The sequence below is a fragment of the Eretmochelys imbricata genome, chromosome 6 (assembly GCF_965152235.1).
Source record: "Eretmochelys imbricata isolate rEreImb1 chromosome 6, rEreImb1.hap1, whole genome shotgun sequence".
Taxonomy (NCBI): domain Eukaryota; kingdom Metazoa; phylum Chordata; order Testudines; family Cheloniidae; genus Eretmochelys; species Eretmochelys imbricata.
This window is the reverse complement of record NC_135577.1, coordinates 105,329,249-105,345,201: the sequence shown is the minus strand read 5'-3', so window position 1 is coordinate 105,345,201 and position 15,953 is coordinate 105,329,249. Positions and strand designations below refer to the sequence as shown.

Here is a 15,953-nt window from a genome sequence, read left to right as displayed (position 1 = left end):
TCTGTCTCCCCTTTTGGGAGTAGGACTATGTCAGAATTTCGGGATTCAAAAACTCTCTATCCTGCCCTTGCTCTTTCTTGGTCAGTGACGACCACCTAAGATCCCTCTTGGCTGTGTGGCCGCACAGCAGCTTATTAAGAGCTGCGCAGGGCTGCGGCGGAGAAAGCACCTCAGCCCAGGTGCTGCTGTGGGGAGAGAGAGGGGACGGGGGGAGGAGTCCTCTCCCTGCTGTAGCCCCAGAGCAGCCTGCACTCCAAAACCTCATCCCTGGGCCCCATCCTAGAGCCCTCACCCTTCCTGCACCCAAACCCCCTGTCGCAGCCCCCTTCTGGACCCCAGAGCCTGCACCCCCAGCCAGAGTCCTCCCCCCTGCACCCCAACCCTCTACCACTCCCTGAACCCCTTCCCACGTTCCGAACCCCTTCCCACGTACCAAACCCCTCAGTCCCACCCTGCCACGTGAACTCTATGTGCACCAATATGGAGGTGAGGAAAAATTAGAGGGAACACTGATGACCACCCATGCTGTCTTTACTGCCTTGGGGAAGTTCACGTCTCCTCCAAGTGCAATATTTGTTGCTTCTTCCCACCCCAGACCAAAGATAGACGAGAGGAAGTATCTCATGGAGAAAGCCCTGTTAGATCCAGGCTGGGGAGACACCTTAGTACATTGACTAGAGGCTTTGAGCAGTTCTTCTCAGAGTATGAGCTCTGGAGCAGAGGCTGGATCAGTTAAATCTAAAGACCTGTTGCCTTGGACCTCTCATAAGAGTGAGGGGAACTCTTTCAAGCATAAGAACAGTCCATCCCCCGTCTAAGTAGCCTTCTCAGAGAAGGGATCCTCCCAGTGTCCTTCCAAATCAGGTGAGTCTTTGCTTGTCAGTCTGCCGAAGCCTTTTGACCACAAAGGGAAAGCGTACAAAATGAAAGCTTCCATGATACCGGTACCAACATCGGTGCTGACCACAACCTTAAAGAGTCAAAGTACCATCAGCTGCCAGTACTGAGGAGCGCCAGATGGGATCCTCTCTGCCCAGCTGTACCAACCCGGTTCTGAAAGCACCCACCAACAACTAAGTCTGTCATGGCATTGGATCCAGCAGAACTGACAACCAGGACTGTTTGTACTCCAGAATGGACTGAGACATACACTACACCAGAGGATATCTTCATCCTCCTGGACTCGCAATTTCTTCTACTTTTTAGCCTAGTCTTTCTGAGGACCATATTGACCCCAGAAGGGGACACCACTTCAAGAAGGAGGAGTCACTCCCCTATTCCATCCATAAGCCAGTCTTTTCTTCCACTGGTACTGACAGTACTGCTGATGGAACTGGATCTGCCTTTGCCATAGACTAAATGCGATGCCCAAGGCAAACCATCATCTTCTCAACCTATGGAGGTTATCGCAGACAGGACTTTGAGAGTGTCTTGGACCTGTTCTCTGCACAAATATGGTTCCCCTCCAAGAGAGCACTGGTACTCACTGTCCTGAGGTCCATCCCAACCAGTCTTCAACCCTTCATACTGGCCCCTTGGCATCCATGGGACCCTTACCAAATCCATGCACTCAACCAGAGTCTCCCCATCCTTCTCCTACTAGACAACAGCAGCCAGCTCTGCAGAAGTATATGGAAGAGGAAGATGATGAACTGGATCCTCTGGTACTAGCAGTGCCAACAGGCATATCATCTTCCTCACCTGATGAGGTAGTTACCCTGTCTTTGCTCTCACCCAGTGACCCTAGGTAATACCAAGCACTATTGGAGACATTGGCAGCAGAGCTTCAAATTCCATTAGAGGATGTTCAAGATATGCAGCACAAACTCTTGAACATGTGACAGCCCGCCGGACCCAATTGGGTAGCATCCCTGTGAATGAGGCCATTATGGAGGCCAGCTAAAGTGGTATGGCGTACACCAGCAACTTGTATCCCTACTCCTAAGGGGAAGAACTCTTGTTCATTGGCCCTACCCCTAACTCCCTAATAGCGCAAGCAGCCATGAAAAGATCCAGGAAGCGACACCCAGGAACTACCCATACGTACAAGGTAGTTCAACGCCTTGACCCGAGGAGGAAGGTATTCACATCCATCAGTCTCCAGTTGAAAATTTCTAACTACCAGGCCCTTTTATGAACTATGCAATGTTACTGGAGTTCAAAGATAAAACTCCTCAAGGAGGACAGGGCTCAATTCCAGGCCCTTTTTGAGGAAGGTGGACTTGTGGCAAAACCTCACTGTAAGCTGCAGTGGAAGCAGCTGATACTGCATCAAGATCTATGGCAACCACAATAGTAATGTGCCAGGAGTCATGGCTCCACTCTTCAGGGTTCCCAAGAGAGATTCAGAACACCATTGAGGAGTTTCCTTGTAATGAAACTAGTCTCTTTAATGAGAAGACAGACAAGTCTTTGCACTTCTTAAAAAACTGCAGGTCAGCCCACTGCCCGCTAGGCATTTATTCTCTGGGCCTGAAGAGGAAACGCCATAAATGACCATATAAGCCAACACCTCTTTCCTTAGCCTTTCTATCACCGATGACCTTACAAAACTGCGCGACAAGCAACAAAAGGTGCAGAAATCAAGATATGCAGTCTCATCCATATCAGTGACAGCTACCCAACCTCAGCCACCAGCTAAACTAAAGAGTGAGTGCCACCTCAGCATCAAGGGAAAGGGTTCTATTCCAACTGTTTCATATTTCCCAATAAAAAGGGAGGCTGGAGGGATTATTGACCTGCATCAGCTAAATACCTTTATTTACAAATTAAAATTCTGCATGGTTACATTGGCATCAATAACTACTTCCTTGGAAAAAGACACATGGTTCACAGCTCTCCACATAAAAGATGTTTGCTTTCATGTGATCATCCACCTGTCCCGCAGAAGGTTCCTCAGTTTTCTGGTAGGTCAGGAACACTGTGAATACAGGGAACTCCTGCACAATTTGGCAGCAGCACCCAGAGTCTTTGCAAAGGTCTTTCCAGTGGTGGGAGCAAAGATGAGATGAAACAGCTACACTATCTTCCCGTACTTGGATGACTGGCTTTAAACAAGTAGATAATGCCTAGGAGCTCTGATGGCAACCTCGTCATTACTGGGTTTTGGCATCCTTGGTGATCTGCATAAAAAAAAAATCTGTCCTGATTCCCATGCAAATCAGAAACTCTATAGGGGTGACCCTGGACTCAACTACAGCAAGGGCCTACTTTCCCCTGGACAGATTCCATGCCATGAGCAGTCTAATAAACCAAGTCACACTCAGATGTCGAATGGTCCGGTTCTGTCTTTCTGTGTTAGGCCACGTAGGCTATTATACCTATGTAATGCCTTTCACCAGGTTACATCTCCATTGTCTACAAGTCTGGCTCCTGTCAGTGTATACATCAGTCAGGCACACCATGAACTCTGTAGTGACAATTGCTGTCATGGTCAGAGCTTCACTCATCTGGTGGACGAACCTGGGGCATGTATATGTTAGAGTCCTTTTTCTTAGCTTCCATACCCAACATGAGAATAATCTTAGTCACATCCTTTGCGGGCTGGGGATCCCATGTGGATGGACACCTCGGAAAGCCAGTATGCATATCAACCTCCTAGAACTAAGAGCAGTCAGGTGGGCCTGCAATGCATTCCTTCCATTTATATAATCCCAACATTTCTGGATAAGGAAGGACCTACTAACTCAAGAAAGCAGCAGGGTCAGGCATCCCAACCCAGATTCTCTTCACCTCACAGCTTGGTATTTGGATAGTTTTCAAACCCAAAGCATTCATGTTTGGCAGTTGAACTATTCTGAATAATAGCAGGAAAGATTCTACCAGAAGATGTTACCTAGCCACAGGGAGGAATTTGTGTATCTGGTCACAACAGATTCAATATGGTCAGAGTCAGCAGATATTCCTGCTATTTTAAGACATCGAGTCTCTATATTAGCTTACTGTGGCCTCACCTAGCAGCATCAGTGCATGCCATCCTCTGATTGATAGCTACTCTATCTTTACTCATTCGGTATCAACCAGATTCCTAAAGGGTTTGACCAGGACCTATCCACCAGTAATGAAGCCAATGCCACAACAAGACCTCAGTTTTGTACTTTCAGCACTTACCAGGCCACCTGTAGAACCATTGGCCATGTGCTTAATGTCCTACTTATCAAGGAAGGTCGCCTTCCTGGTTGCCATTCTGCTGGCCAGGAGGGTGAGTGAGCTGGGGACTCTTATGGCTGACCCACCCTATACTACATTTCACAAAGATATAGTATCCTTTCTCCTTCATCTGAAATTCATCCCAAATTAGTTTCCAAATTCTACATAAACTAATCAATTCACTTACCAGTATTCTTCCCAAAGCCTCACGCCTCCAGCAAAGACAGGAGACTTCTTTGTCTTGAGCTCAGATGAGCACTGTGTTCTACGTGCAAAGAATGAAATCTTTTAGGAAATCACCTGGACCGTTCGTTGTTTTTGCTTGACCTCATGCTTGTTCTGATATATCTTCTCAGAGACTATAATGGAATGTCTACACTGCAATTAAAAACCTGTGACTGGCCCATGCTAGCTGACTCGGGCTCATGGGCCTCGAGGTAAGGGGCTGTTTAATTGCGGTGTAGACTTCTAGGCTCAGACTAGAGCCTGGTCTGCAGAACCCTCTGAGATGGGAGGGTCCCAGAGTTCGGGCTGCAGCCTGAGCCCAAATGTCTATTCCACAAACAGCCCTGTGAGCCTTAGTCAGCTGGCATGGGCCAGCCATGGGTAAGTGCAGTGCAGCCATACCTTGCATGGATTTTTTTAATCAGTTAGCACATCTATTCCACGAGAGCACAGAAAGCCTAAGTAGCTTCTCTCAGAGAAGACCCTCTACTGGACATTTAAAGTGGCAACCTGGAGTTCCAGAACACTTTCGGAAAGCATTATGTATTGGCCCAAGACTCTTCTGCTGACATAGCCTTTGGAGCTGCAGTGTTGCAAGCATATAGACCACCTGCATCCTCGTATCCCCCTCCTCTTTGAATACTATTTGTCAGCAATCATGTGGAATACAATAGGGACTAGTGCACAAAAAAGAAATGGAGATTAATTACCTGTAACTGGAAGTTCTTCAAGACGTGTTCCTATCTGTATTCCACTACATACCCTCCATCCCTGCCGTCCCAGCTTTGAATTACAACTGGATTTGTGGTAGAGAAAGAACTGGAGAGGCATTGGTCTGCACTTCCACTTATATCCCCAGTGCAGAGCACTAGGGGAGCCAGGGCGCAGGCACGGAACAATAAACACTATTTGCAATATTTTTCTGGTCTCAAGCTCATGATGTGCATGCGTACCCACATCTGGAATGTAGTCAGGGACCACACATCTTGAAGAACTTCCAGTTAAAAGTCAGTAATCTCCATTTCTAAAGAGGGCAAAGCAGGTTTTCTCTGAGCCATAGAACATAGTCAAAAAAACGAAAATGTCATGCTGACTTTAGCTGTAGTGCTGCTTGTAAATATGTCATAAGTACATTTCTTTATTACAGTGTGTTTTTTAAACCAACATCCCATAGAATATTGCTAGATGTGCTCTAAACCAGTACAGAAAGTCTGTACATTCCCAAAGAAAAGGGAGTAAGAAATCCTGGGTGGTAGACATTACTGTGTGCAAATTAGTCCAATCAAGTAATTCAGTCCCAGACTGCCTTTAATTGGTGTGGGAAGTTGATTTTTCCGTGACAACTTCAGCATAGGGAGAATATTTATTTAAAATTTTTATTTTAAATGTACTTCGGAAATCTTAGAATTCTGCCATCAGTATTATTTTTACTCAGAACAAATTAGCAGCTTTAACTGGTAAGAGGTTAATGTGTGCATGGTATCACGATTAGCAAGTTCTCGCTACTATTTAGTGAGGTCACCTAAATATTGTGTAGCCTCTAAGGGTATGTTTACACTGCAATTGGACACCCATGGCTGGCCCGTGCCAGCTGGCTCGGACTCAGGGGATTGGGCTGTTTAATGGCAGTGCAGATGTTCAGGCTTGAGCTGCAGCCTGAGCTCTGGGACCCTCCTACCTCACTGGGTATTACAGCCTGGGCTCTAGTCCGAACCCTAACGTCTACACCAGTTAAACGGCCCTTAGCCCAAGCCCTGAGCCGGCATGGGCCAGCTGCAGATTTTTAATTGCAGTGTAGACATACCCTCAAATTCATCTTGCAGGTTATATGGTAGTTATTCCATTGAATGAACACAGCTAATCCATAATATCTGAAGAATTGAAATGTGATTATTAATACTACTACTCACCTGTACTCATTAATAAAATTAGGTGAACTGGATGACCACTTGATGCCAGTTGGAAAAGAAACGGTTAAGTATGAGGAGGAGCTTGATTTACATGATGAAGAAGAAACCAATGTTCCAGGAAGACCAGGATCTACAAAACGAAGGCAGTGCTACCCTAAAGCTGTTAGTATCATTCATTGCTGTCCACATCTAAGATTTAATATATTCTGTTATAGTCTGGAAATAAGACAAGCTTTCTAAGTTTAAGTCTCTAACTTGTCTGACAATGGGGTGTTTTTCAAATGAAGGTTATATTTTAAGGTGTGTCCAGGTTCCTTCCCCACTCTGAACTCTAGGGTACAGATGTGGGGACCTGCATGAAAACCCCCTAAGCTTATTTTTACCAGCTTAGGTTAAAACTTCCCCAAGGTACAAACTATTTTGCCTTTTGTCCTTGGACTTTATTGCTGCCACCACCAAGCGTCTAACAGATATATAACAGGGAAAGAGCCCGCTTGGAAATGTCTTTCTCCTCAAAATCCTCCCCAAATCCTACACCCCCTTTCCTGGGGAAGGCTTGATAAAAATCCTCACCAATTTGCATAGGTGAACACAGACTCAAACCCTTGGATCTTAAGAACAAGGAAAAAGCAATCAGGTTCTTTAAAAGAAAAATTTTAATTCTTAGAAAAAAAGTAAAAGAATCACCTCTGTAAAATCAGGATGGTAAATACCTTACAGGGTAATCAGATTCAAAACATAGAGAATCCCTCTAGGCAAAACCTTAAGTTACAAAAAGACTCAAAAACCTGAACATACATTCCATTCATCACAACTTATTTTATCAGCCATTTAAACAAAACAGAATCTAACGCATATCTAGCTAGATTACTTACTAAGTTCTAAGACTCCATTCCTGTTCTGTTCCCAGCAAAAGCATCACACAGACAGAGAGAGCCTTTGTTTATCTCCCCCCTCTCCCCCCCCCCCCAGCTTTGAAAGTATCTTGTCTCCTCATTGGTCATTTGGTCAGGTGCCAGCGAAGATATCCTAGCTTTTTAACCCTTTACAGGTGAAAGGGTTTTTCCTCTGGCCAGGAGGGATTTTAAAGGTGTTTACCCTTCCCTTTATATTTATGGCAAGGTGTGTTTCAAACTTTTTAGCAGGATGGTCTTTACATTACAAAATATATAGTACAGGCTTCTAGCTGCATGTTTGTCTCCCTTTTAGAGAAAAGAGGGTAGGTACTAGCTGTCAAGGTGAATCTGTTCAGAGGAATGAAAAATGTTTTGCATGCTAGCTAGCACTTTTTTTTTTTTTTTTTTTTTAATTAGCTAGTTGCATTTTATCCCATGTATAATTACTATTATATTATAGCTTTCAAAGCTGGTTGAAAGAAACAAAAAGAAATTGTGACATATTGGATGAAGTCTTTTCCCTGTTTTTTTTCTTTTGAAAAAAAATTGTCTAGTTGTAATATCCAGACAGTTTTTCTTCTGTACATCACAAAGATAGCTCTCTGTCCCTGATGGAGTCTTGAAAATCATGGACCAAATTCTCTGTTATACCAGTGCAATTCTGTTGAAGTCAGTGAAGTTTCACTAATGTAATTGAGTGAAAAACTTGTCCCAAAGAAACTAACGAAGTGTCAGAAGAAGTTTGTGTAAAAAAAACAAAACAAAACTTCAGCATCCAGTTCAATATGTCAAAGTATAGAAAGTAAAGAATTTCTTTTTCTAAAGTCTGTGAAATGAAGTCATGTGACTCAAAGACTGTTGTTGTGGTGTTAGTAATTTTGACTTTTGGACATTTCCAGAGGCAGAACTCGCTGCTTTTTTATTAATTTCAGATATTTAATTTTGATTTAAAGGTTTACCATTTGAGCATGGAACATCAAATTCTTTCGGTTTGAACAGTAGGTTGGTAAAGATCACTTTTTTCAAATAGAGATTTATTAAGGTACAGTGTTGGTATAAGTCATGTTATTTCATAAACATGTTTATCACTTTACAGGAATATTCTTTTATTAGATTTATTTAACATAATATATAATAGGATAACTAGTGCAGAGTTGAACTTTCACTTTAACAGAACAGGTTTGTTATAAGCTGCATTCTTCATCATGGAAAGTTCCACAGATCCATTATGATGGGTCTTCAACCTGCTTTCATGGATGTAGAAACAGACCTGTCAGCCACTGATAGCAGAAGAAAGCCCCATTCCCTGAAATTCCTTCCAGAGGATTGATAATTAGTAGTACAGGGTATATCCTTTCAACCAGTGAATTTTGTAGCTGCTCAGGAGGGCCATGGCAACTTCAATTAAAAACAGAGCCAAGAGACTGGAAAAGCAACCCAAAGATTCTACCATTTGCACCAGCTCAGATCCAACCTGGTGTCTGTCCCAAAAATAGACTTGGTGCACACACATATCTCACTCTTCTCCATCAAGGACTTGGTGATCCCAGCTGAGGGAGATTCTTCCACCAAAAAGACACCATGGATGGGAGAGTGGACTCCTTAATCAGAAGGAATTGCAAGGTGACTGTGGACATCCACAACCTCTGTGTACTCCACAAGAGAAGTTTTGAGTCATCTTTTTGGAAAAATTCTTTATCAGCAGCCTTCAGTCATATCTAAGGATATTCTCTTGCTCTCATCCGGAGCAGTGAGATACAATATAGTATCACGTAGGCATACATATCCTCAATCGTAGAGAATATTTGTCAGGTAAATCAGCTTCTGGCAATTCCCACACACTCCAGTGGGAAGCTTTTTGGAAATCAATGGATAAGGTAGTCACAGTCATCGGAAAAGTCTAGGGAAAACTTGACCCTAGTCAGATATTATAGAAAGGAATATAGATAACATGAAATGTTAAGTCCCAGAAGTACAACAAAAGAGAGGACCTCTTCAGAAGCAGTAGATTGAACAGTCCAGTGTAAATGGGGAAAACCTATTTCCTACAGCACTAAGAACCTGTTCATCAGTTTGAACCACTGGAAGAGGTATTGTCATATTTCCTTTCCATCAGAGTGCCCTTCCCAATATCTGTTACCTCAGTAAGGTGACCTTTTGCAATATGGAGTGTGCTCAAAAGGCTCAGTAAAATACCTGTCATTCTGAGAAGATGATTTTTCAAACTGGCACAAAGAAAACTGTTTTTTTCATAGAAATCAAGAATTTTTCCCGTGTTTTTGTCCCAACTCTGCATCTGGAAAAGAAGCTTTAGCACATTTCAGATTTACAAGAAGTACTCAGGGTTTTTTATGTATAAGCCAGGGGATATCTAAAACATCTAGTTTTTTGATTAATCGAGATGGAGTATTTTTCACCCCTGCAAAATAGTAGATCTTACTCTTCTATCAAATATCAAATCCTATTTCTTAAGAGCAACGATGAGCACATGAGCAGAGAAGTTATATGGTTCCAACAAGGAGAGCTGGAAGTCAGTCACCTGATCACCATAAATACATACATTCACAGAAATCCACAAATTGGTCATCCAAACTTCAGCCAGTGTCATTTTAGGCAGAAGAATTCTGTGGCCTAATGCCACAGCCAAGGAAAGATGGGGGGTAGATATAGTTTGCCTCATTTTTTGGTGTACAAAAGTAAAGATTGAACTTGCTTCTCATTCTGGAGACATACTACTGAGAAAATCCTAGTGCAGTGGGTCTTTGAATCTTAGCAGATTAAGAATGGGAAGACTTATCCAACCTTTATATAAAAACTGCCTTTATTTGAGAAATAAGGACCATAGAGTCTGGACACAAGGGCTTATCCAGAGATGGATAGAGATGTAAAATGGTATTCAAAGCTTTCATTTTATTCATAGGGAAGATTATTCTGGTGCTCTGCAGTAGGAGAGACTTTTGTTTTTCAATGTAGAATTAACACAATTGTTAATTTAGGAAAGTAATAGTTGTCTCAGCTAGCAGGAAGTTCTGGGCATGAGGCATTCTGCTGCTGACTAATGACTGAGGTCTGGTTTTGCCCCCAACCTGCAAGTAGGCTGAAGACCAGTATTAATGGGTCTTGCTGTTCAAAAAAAAAAAAAAAAAGGGGGGGGGGAATTCAGGTTAGTTTGGGTGAATTTTCCTGTTCTACCTTTTAGAAACATATTTCCAAAGGTTTTAATAAAGTATAATAATTTTGTTTCATACCAGTCTCAACAGATCTTATGAAATATTTGTTCTAGGAATGAAAATGTAAGTGAAGTTTGTTGAAATAGTCATATTAATGTATTTTCCTCTCTTTGATTGTAGATTCCAGAATGTTTGAGAGATAGTTACCCCAAACCTGATCATCCCTGTTATCTGTATGTAATAGGAATGGTGTTAACTACCCCTTTGCCTGACGAGCTCAACTTTAGGAGGCGAAAGCTGTATCCTCCTGAGGATACAACAAGATGCTTTGGAATACTGACAGCCAAACCTATACCTCAGGTAATGAATCTGACTTTCTCTTACCCCTTCTGTGCCTGACAGTTCTTCTACTGTTCATGACTCAAAACACTGAGGCAGGCCAGAGACCAGACCACATGTCAACTCTGCCTTCCTGGAGAAATCTTGAAAACTGGATCTCCAATTATCATAAAGTATTGTGTACAGTTATTTCCACAGTTTAACTTCTTCCTATCAAACTTTCCTCATTGTCATTTTATATTCTCTGATTAAGAATACCAAATTCTTCTTCTGAGGTAGGACATTTCTGACTAGCCTCGTCTGAGCTGAAAATGGGAGACAAGGCTAAGCACAGGCTGAGGAAATACACCTCTTTCTGTGCTTTTTCCCAACCATCCATTGAGAGGGGATCTGTGCTTATGTTGTGCTCAGAACAAATCATGTTCTGTTACCTGCTCAGAGGGTTTGTCCACGCAGTTCCAACCATGGCCCTGCACTCAGCAATATCACCAGCACTCCGCAGCTCCTTCAGCATCTCTGTAGCAGCAGGACTCTGTAACATCACAGTGCAGGGGTTATGGACACTTTTAGAGCTCTGCCACTCCCTCACTATAATGTCCACCTAGTATTCCTGGGGTACCTGTCCCACATTCATCAACTCCCTCGCTCCCAGAAGTCTTCATCTGACTATTGGTAAAGGTAATAACGTCTCCCTCCCCACAAATCATCCAATGGATGTTATGTTTTATAGGGTCGCAAGCCCCATTACACACCCACTTTCTCAGCAAACTCCTCCCCCGCTGCCGGTCAGACCCTTTGGGCCACTCATTTATAATTCTGTGCCTTTCTGGGCACAGAATCTTATCAGTCCGACTCTCGGAAACCGTAACTCCAGTTTCACTAGTGTCTGCTCTTTGTGCATCAGTTCGTGCACAGCATCACCACTGAGCCCGTTTCTGGCAATGGCTCTCCATGCCTGCCTCTTATAAAACTTGCTGACAAGTTGAGAAACAAGGGTAAAATCTTTCATGCTAGTTCTCATTAGCACAAGAAAAGAGATGATTGCATTGTTTCTGATTCAGATTCCGATCAATTCTGAAATAAATAGTTAAGGATCAAATCCAGAAGAAAATGTCCTTCACCTAGTCTCTCTTCACAGGAGAGAATGAAATCCTCAGTGAAGACATGAGGATAGCACTACCCTTCTTATTGATAAGAAAATGCAGGGAAATTAAGAAACTCTAGAGAGAAGCCAAAATTTTAAAAGGGAACTTTATCAGGTAGCCCCTGCTCTCTAAAAAAGGGTCATTTTCTAGGTTAGAGAGAACGTAAACTTTTCTGAACAGTGAAACTGTCCCTGTATCAAAATGATGGCTTCCACTTGTGTTTCTGTATGTGTAAATTAATGTTCATTAATAGCTAAATCCTGAGTAAACATTAATCACTGTTCTATTGGGACAATCCTATTCTGGAAGAAGTATATATGGTATTTTCTAAGACATGTTTCAGTATCTAATTTTTGTTCTCTTTTGGTTTCTCTTTATGTACTTAGATTCCTCACTTTCCTGTGTACACACGTTCTGGAGAGGTTACTATATCTATTGAGCTAAAGAAGTCTGGTTTTATGTTGTCTTTACAAATGCTTGAGCTGATCACAAGACTTCACCAGTACATTTTCTCACACATTCTTCGGCTTGAGAAACCTGCACTAGAGTTCAGACCTACAGAAGCTGATTCAGCCTATTGTGTTCTACCTCTTAATGTTGGTAAGGATTGAGTTTCTTTAAATATTCCCTTTAGTTTGCTTTATAACAACAAACTAGTTACTTTAGTATTTTGTCATCCTTCAGAGTTATCATATTTCATATTTAATATAGTAACAACAGCAGAAATATAATAGTATGCGGGTTTGATTCTGTTACCATTCCTCACCTTTTTCAATTCTAAGTGTGCTTGAAATGAGTACAAATCATCTCTTAGCAGTATGTTTTCATGTGAACAAGGAAGGATCTAAAAGTATCTAGGTGTGCTGTTATAAGTGGAAGGTTTACCTCAAGATTTTAGGGAAGAGGGGAGGCAAAGAGTGTGTTGACAGCAAATAGTCTACCCGAAAAGTAAGACTTTACAAGTTAAAAATAATACTGCTTCCAGTTTGGGAAACCCAACAAAATAAATTAAATATGTCTTTTCTTTTTAAGTTGATGACTCCAGCACTTTGGACATTGACTTTAAGTTTATGGAAGATATTGAAAAATCTGAAGCACGTACAGGCATTCCCAGTACAAAGTACACAAAAGAAACTCCATTTATTTTCAAATTAGAAGATTACCAGGATGCAGTTATCATTCCAAGGTGAGGATTGTATCATCTGTGACATTCGGAGTGTAGAAAATGTATCGGTATAAGTATTTGCCATATAAGTTATGTAACTAATGTATTGGATCAAAGCATATTTAGCATACACCATAAACCTGATGACATTTGATGATAAATTACATTATTTAATAATATAGAGTCGATGACAAGTTTGTGGTATGATTCATATAGAAATATAATACTGGGGTTTTAATGTATTGTCACTAAAAAATCTGTTACATCCCCATAAGGAACAGTGCAAGTCACCACACAGCTTTCATAGTATTCTGCCAAAAGCTGTGACTCTATCAGCAGCTAGTTTGCTGGAACTGTTTTAAATTGGGGAGGCTGGTGGTGATCCTGTCTCTAGTTACATCTCCTTGATACTGAAGTCTTGCCAGAGCAGTCCCAAAGACCGAAAAGAATGACCCCCTCAGTGCAGCTCCATCAGCAGTAGCAATGATAGGAGTGATAGCGGAGACAAGCTGTGGCCACCAGTTTTTTAACCACCGTGTCATCTAAGCATGGCTTAATGACATGGGGGTAGATCCTAAACTGGCATAAATGTCATAGTTGTATTGACTTCAGTGAAACTAAGACATTTGATTCCAGCTAGGGATTTGCCCATAAAACACAGTGGATGGTCTTCACTAGCACCCCCTCTGTTGCTACCCCCAGTGGAACTGCATTGGTGGTAGTAACAATTGGAGACTTAGAAGTTCAGGAGGGGGAGACTTGAATTACACTCCTAGCGAGAATTATTTGTTGCCAACTAATAATAGCTAGGCAAGGTGGGGTGGACAACGTGGACTACTGACATAATTGAATATTCTGTCTCATTTGTTTGTATCTTAAAAGAGAAAACCTCTTAAAACCTGAAAATAGTGCATGTATTCAGTCTACATAAAACTGTGATAGAAATATGTGTTTATCACCCTTGTTATACCCCTGTTTGTTTGACTGCAAGGGATTGTCTCTTAACTATGTGTTTGTACAATGCCCAGAATCATTAGAGTACACATAATAAGTATGCAAGGGCTGATAAGATAAATGAGTTTTCTGAAGGCTGCTTTAACTTAAGCATCCACTTTTTTCCAGAATTTTGAAAAAAATAAAAAATCAGCTGGTCCTGGAAAGTAACAGCCTTGTTTGCCGCTTTAGAATGAGGTTGAAAAGATTAAATAAATTATTAGAGATTTTACCTCATTTAGAGACGTCTACTCAGATGCGTAAATATTTAGATAGGAATTGAAAATGACAGACACATCAGAAACTAAGACCAAAGTGCCAAAAAAAAAATATATGCAAATCTCCTCATAGTTAAGAATATATCTTGCTAGCTATCACAATTTGTGCAAAATGGTGTGTGAACATCACATTTACACTAGCTTTAAAGGGCAGGACTAAACGTCTTGAGTATTCCAGTGCTAGAAAATGAATATTTGAAACTTTTTCTACTTTTTAAGAAGGAAGAGGCCATAAATGGGTTGAGAACCAGACTCAAATGCCAAATGTACTATTGGTATAAGTTTGTATCATTCCAGCTTCTGTGGAACATTCACCTACTCTATGGGACAAACATCCTCCCATCTTTCTTCAAGGGATTTTTTAATTTTGCATTTGCCTTGTGGTGTGTTTGGTTTGTCTTGGGGATTTTTTTATTTATTTGAAATAACATATTCTTGTTGAAATAACAACAACAAAAAATCTGTTTGTTTAAGCATTCTAAAATTGTGTGATAGGACCAATGTCTTTTTATAGAAAAGTTTAAACATATTTAAGAGCTTCTGAAAAATTTAAAACTGTTGGGACTAAATTTCTATATTGGTTAACAGAAATATTTATCATTTGTAAAATAAGTGCTCAGATTGAAGCAGATAGTCTAAAGTCTATATTTATTGCATTATACATAACCCTTTTAAAATTGATACTTAATTTTATTAAAATTAGGTGTTCTGGGTTCCTATTTCTTCACAGAAAGTAATTGTAAAGGGTAATTGATTTTTTTCTACTCTGTTGTATATTAGTTCTTATACTGCACTCATCACCATAATCTTTGATTTGTCACATCTATTCAGTTTCTGCACAAAGAACTAAATACTTGAGTTATTTAACTTAGCATCTGATCCCAATGCAGAATCAGAGCCTTAGGTAGAAAATTTGCTCAAAGAATGCTTTTCATTCCAAACTATCTGATTTTATTTAGGTATCGAAATTTTGATCAGCCTCATCGATTCTATGTAGCTGATGTATACACTGATCTTACTCCACTGAGTAAATTTCCTTCCCCTGAATATGAAACTTTTGCTGAATATTATAAAACAAAGTATAATCTTGACCTGACCAATCTCAACCAGCCACTGCTGGATGTGGACCACACATCTTCAAGGTGAGGAGATTCTGAATAGTATAAACTTAGTTTAATTCTTCTTTGGGTTTTATATTTTATGGTCTTGCAACATGTATAATGAAACATTTTGTAAACTGTGTGTAATAAAGTTGGCAATCTTATTTTCAAAATTTTGGGTGTAATTTTTTGGGCAGTCAACTTGAGCCATCATTAAAGGGCCTGATTTTCAGAGGGCAAATGCTTTCTGAAAATCAGGTTTGTTTAAAAGTGTTGATGGTCAAAATCATTTGAAAACTTAGTTCAGCATGGTTTAATTAGATTTTTTTGTATATTTACATTAAAGGAAATATTTTCACAATATATTTTTAGACTTAATCTTTTGACTCCTCGCCATTTGAATCAGAAGGGGAAAGCTCTTCCACTAAGCAGTGCTGAGAAGAGGAAAGCTAAGTGGGAAAGTCTGCAAAATAAGCAGGTAATGAACTGCTTTCCATTCTAAATTGTTTAATTCAGCTTAAATCATTAACCACACTTAAGAGTTTTTGAGATTATTTTTAAAAGTAAAACTCTTTCCCTTCTT

At 40.8% G+C, this 15,953-nt stretch overlaps 1 protein-coding gene across 9 annotated transcripts in view; it reads left to right on the top strand.

Moving 5' to 3' along the window:
• DICER1 (dicer 1, ribonuclease III) overlaps positions 1 to 15,953 on the top strand; it is a 103,057-nt gene that overhangs the window by 70,268 nt on the left and 16,836 nt on the right. For 8 of the 9 annotated variants that reach the window (XM_077819323.1, XM_077819318.1, XM_077819322.1 and 5 more), the window contains 6 exons: positions 6,307 to 6,446; positions 10,531 to 10,710; positions 12,221 to 12,434; positions 12,867 to 13,020; positions 15,230 to 15,412; positions 15,743 to 15,848. In XM_077819323.1, the coding sequence (XP_077675449.1) occupies positions 6,307 to 6,446; positions 10,531 to 10,710; positions 12,221 to 12,434; positions 12,867 to 13,020; positions 15,230 to 15,412; positions 15,743 to 15,848 (977 nt within the window). Of the gene's footprint in view, positions 1 to 6,306; positions 6,447 to 10,530; positions 10,711 to 12,220; positions 12,435 to 12,866; positions 13,021 to 15,229; positions 15,413 to 15,742; positions 15,849 to 15,953 lie in introns of those variants that run through there. The other variant, XM_077819325.1, reaches the window with a different exon arrangement.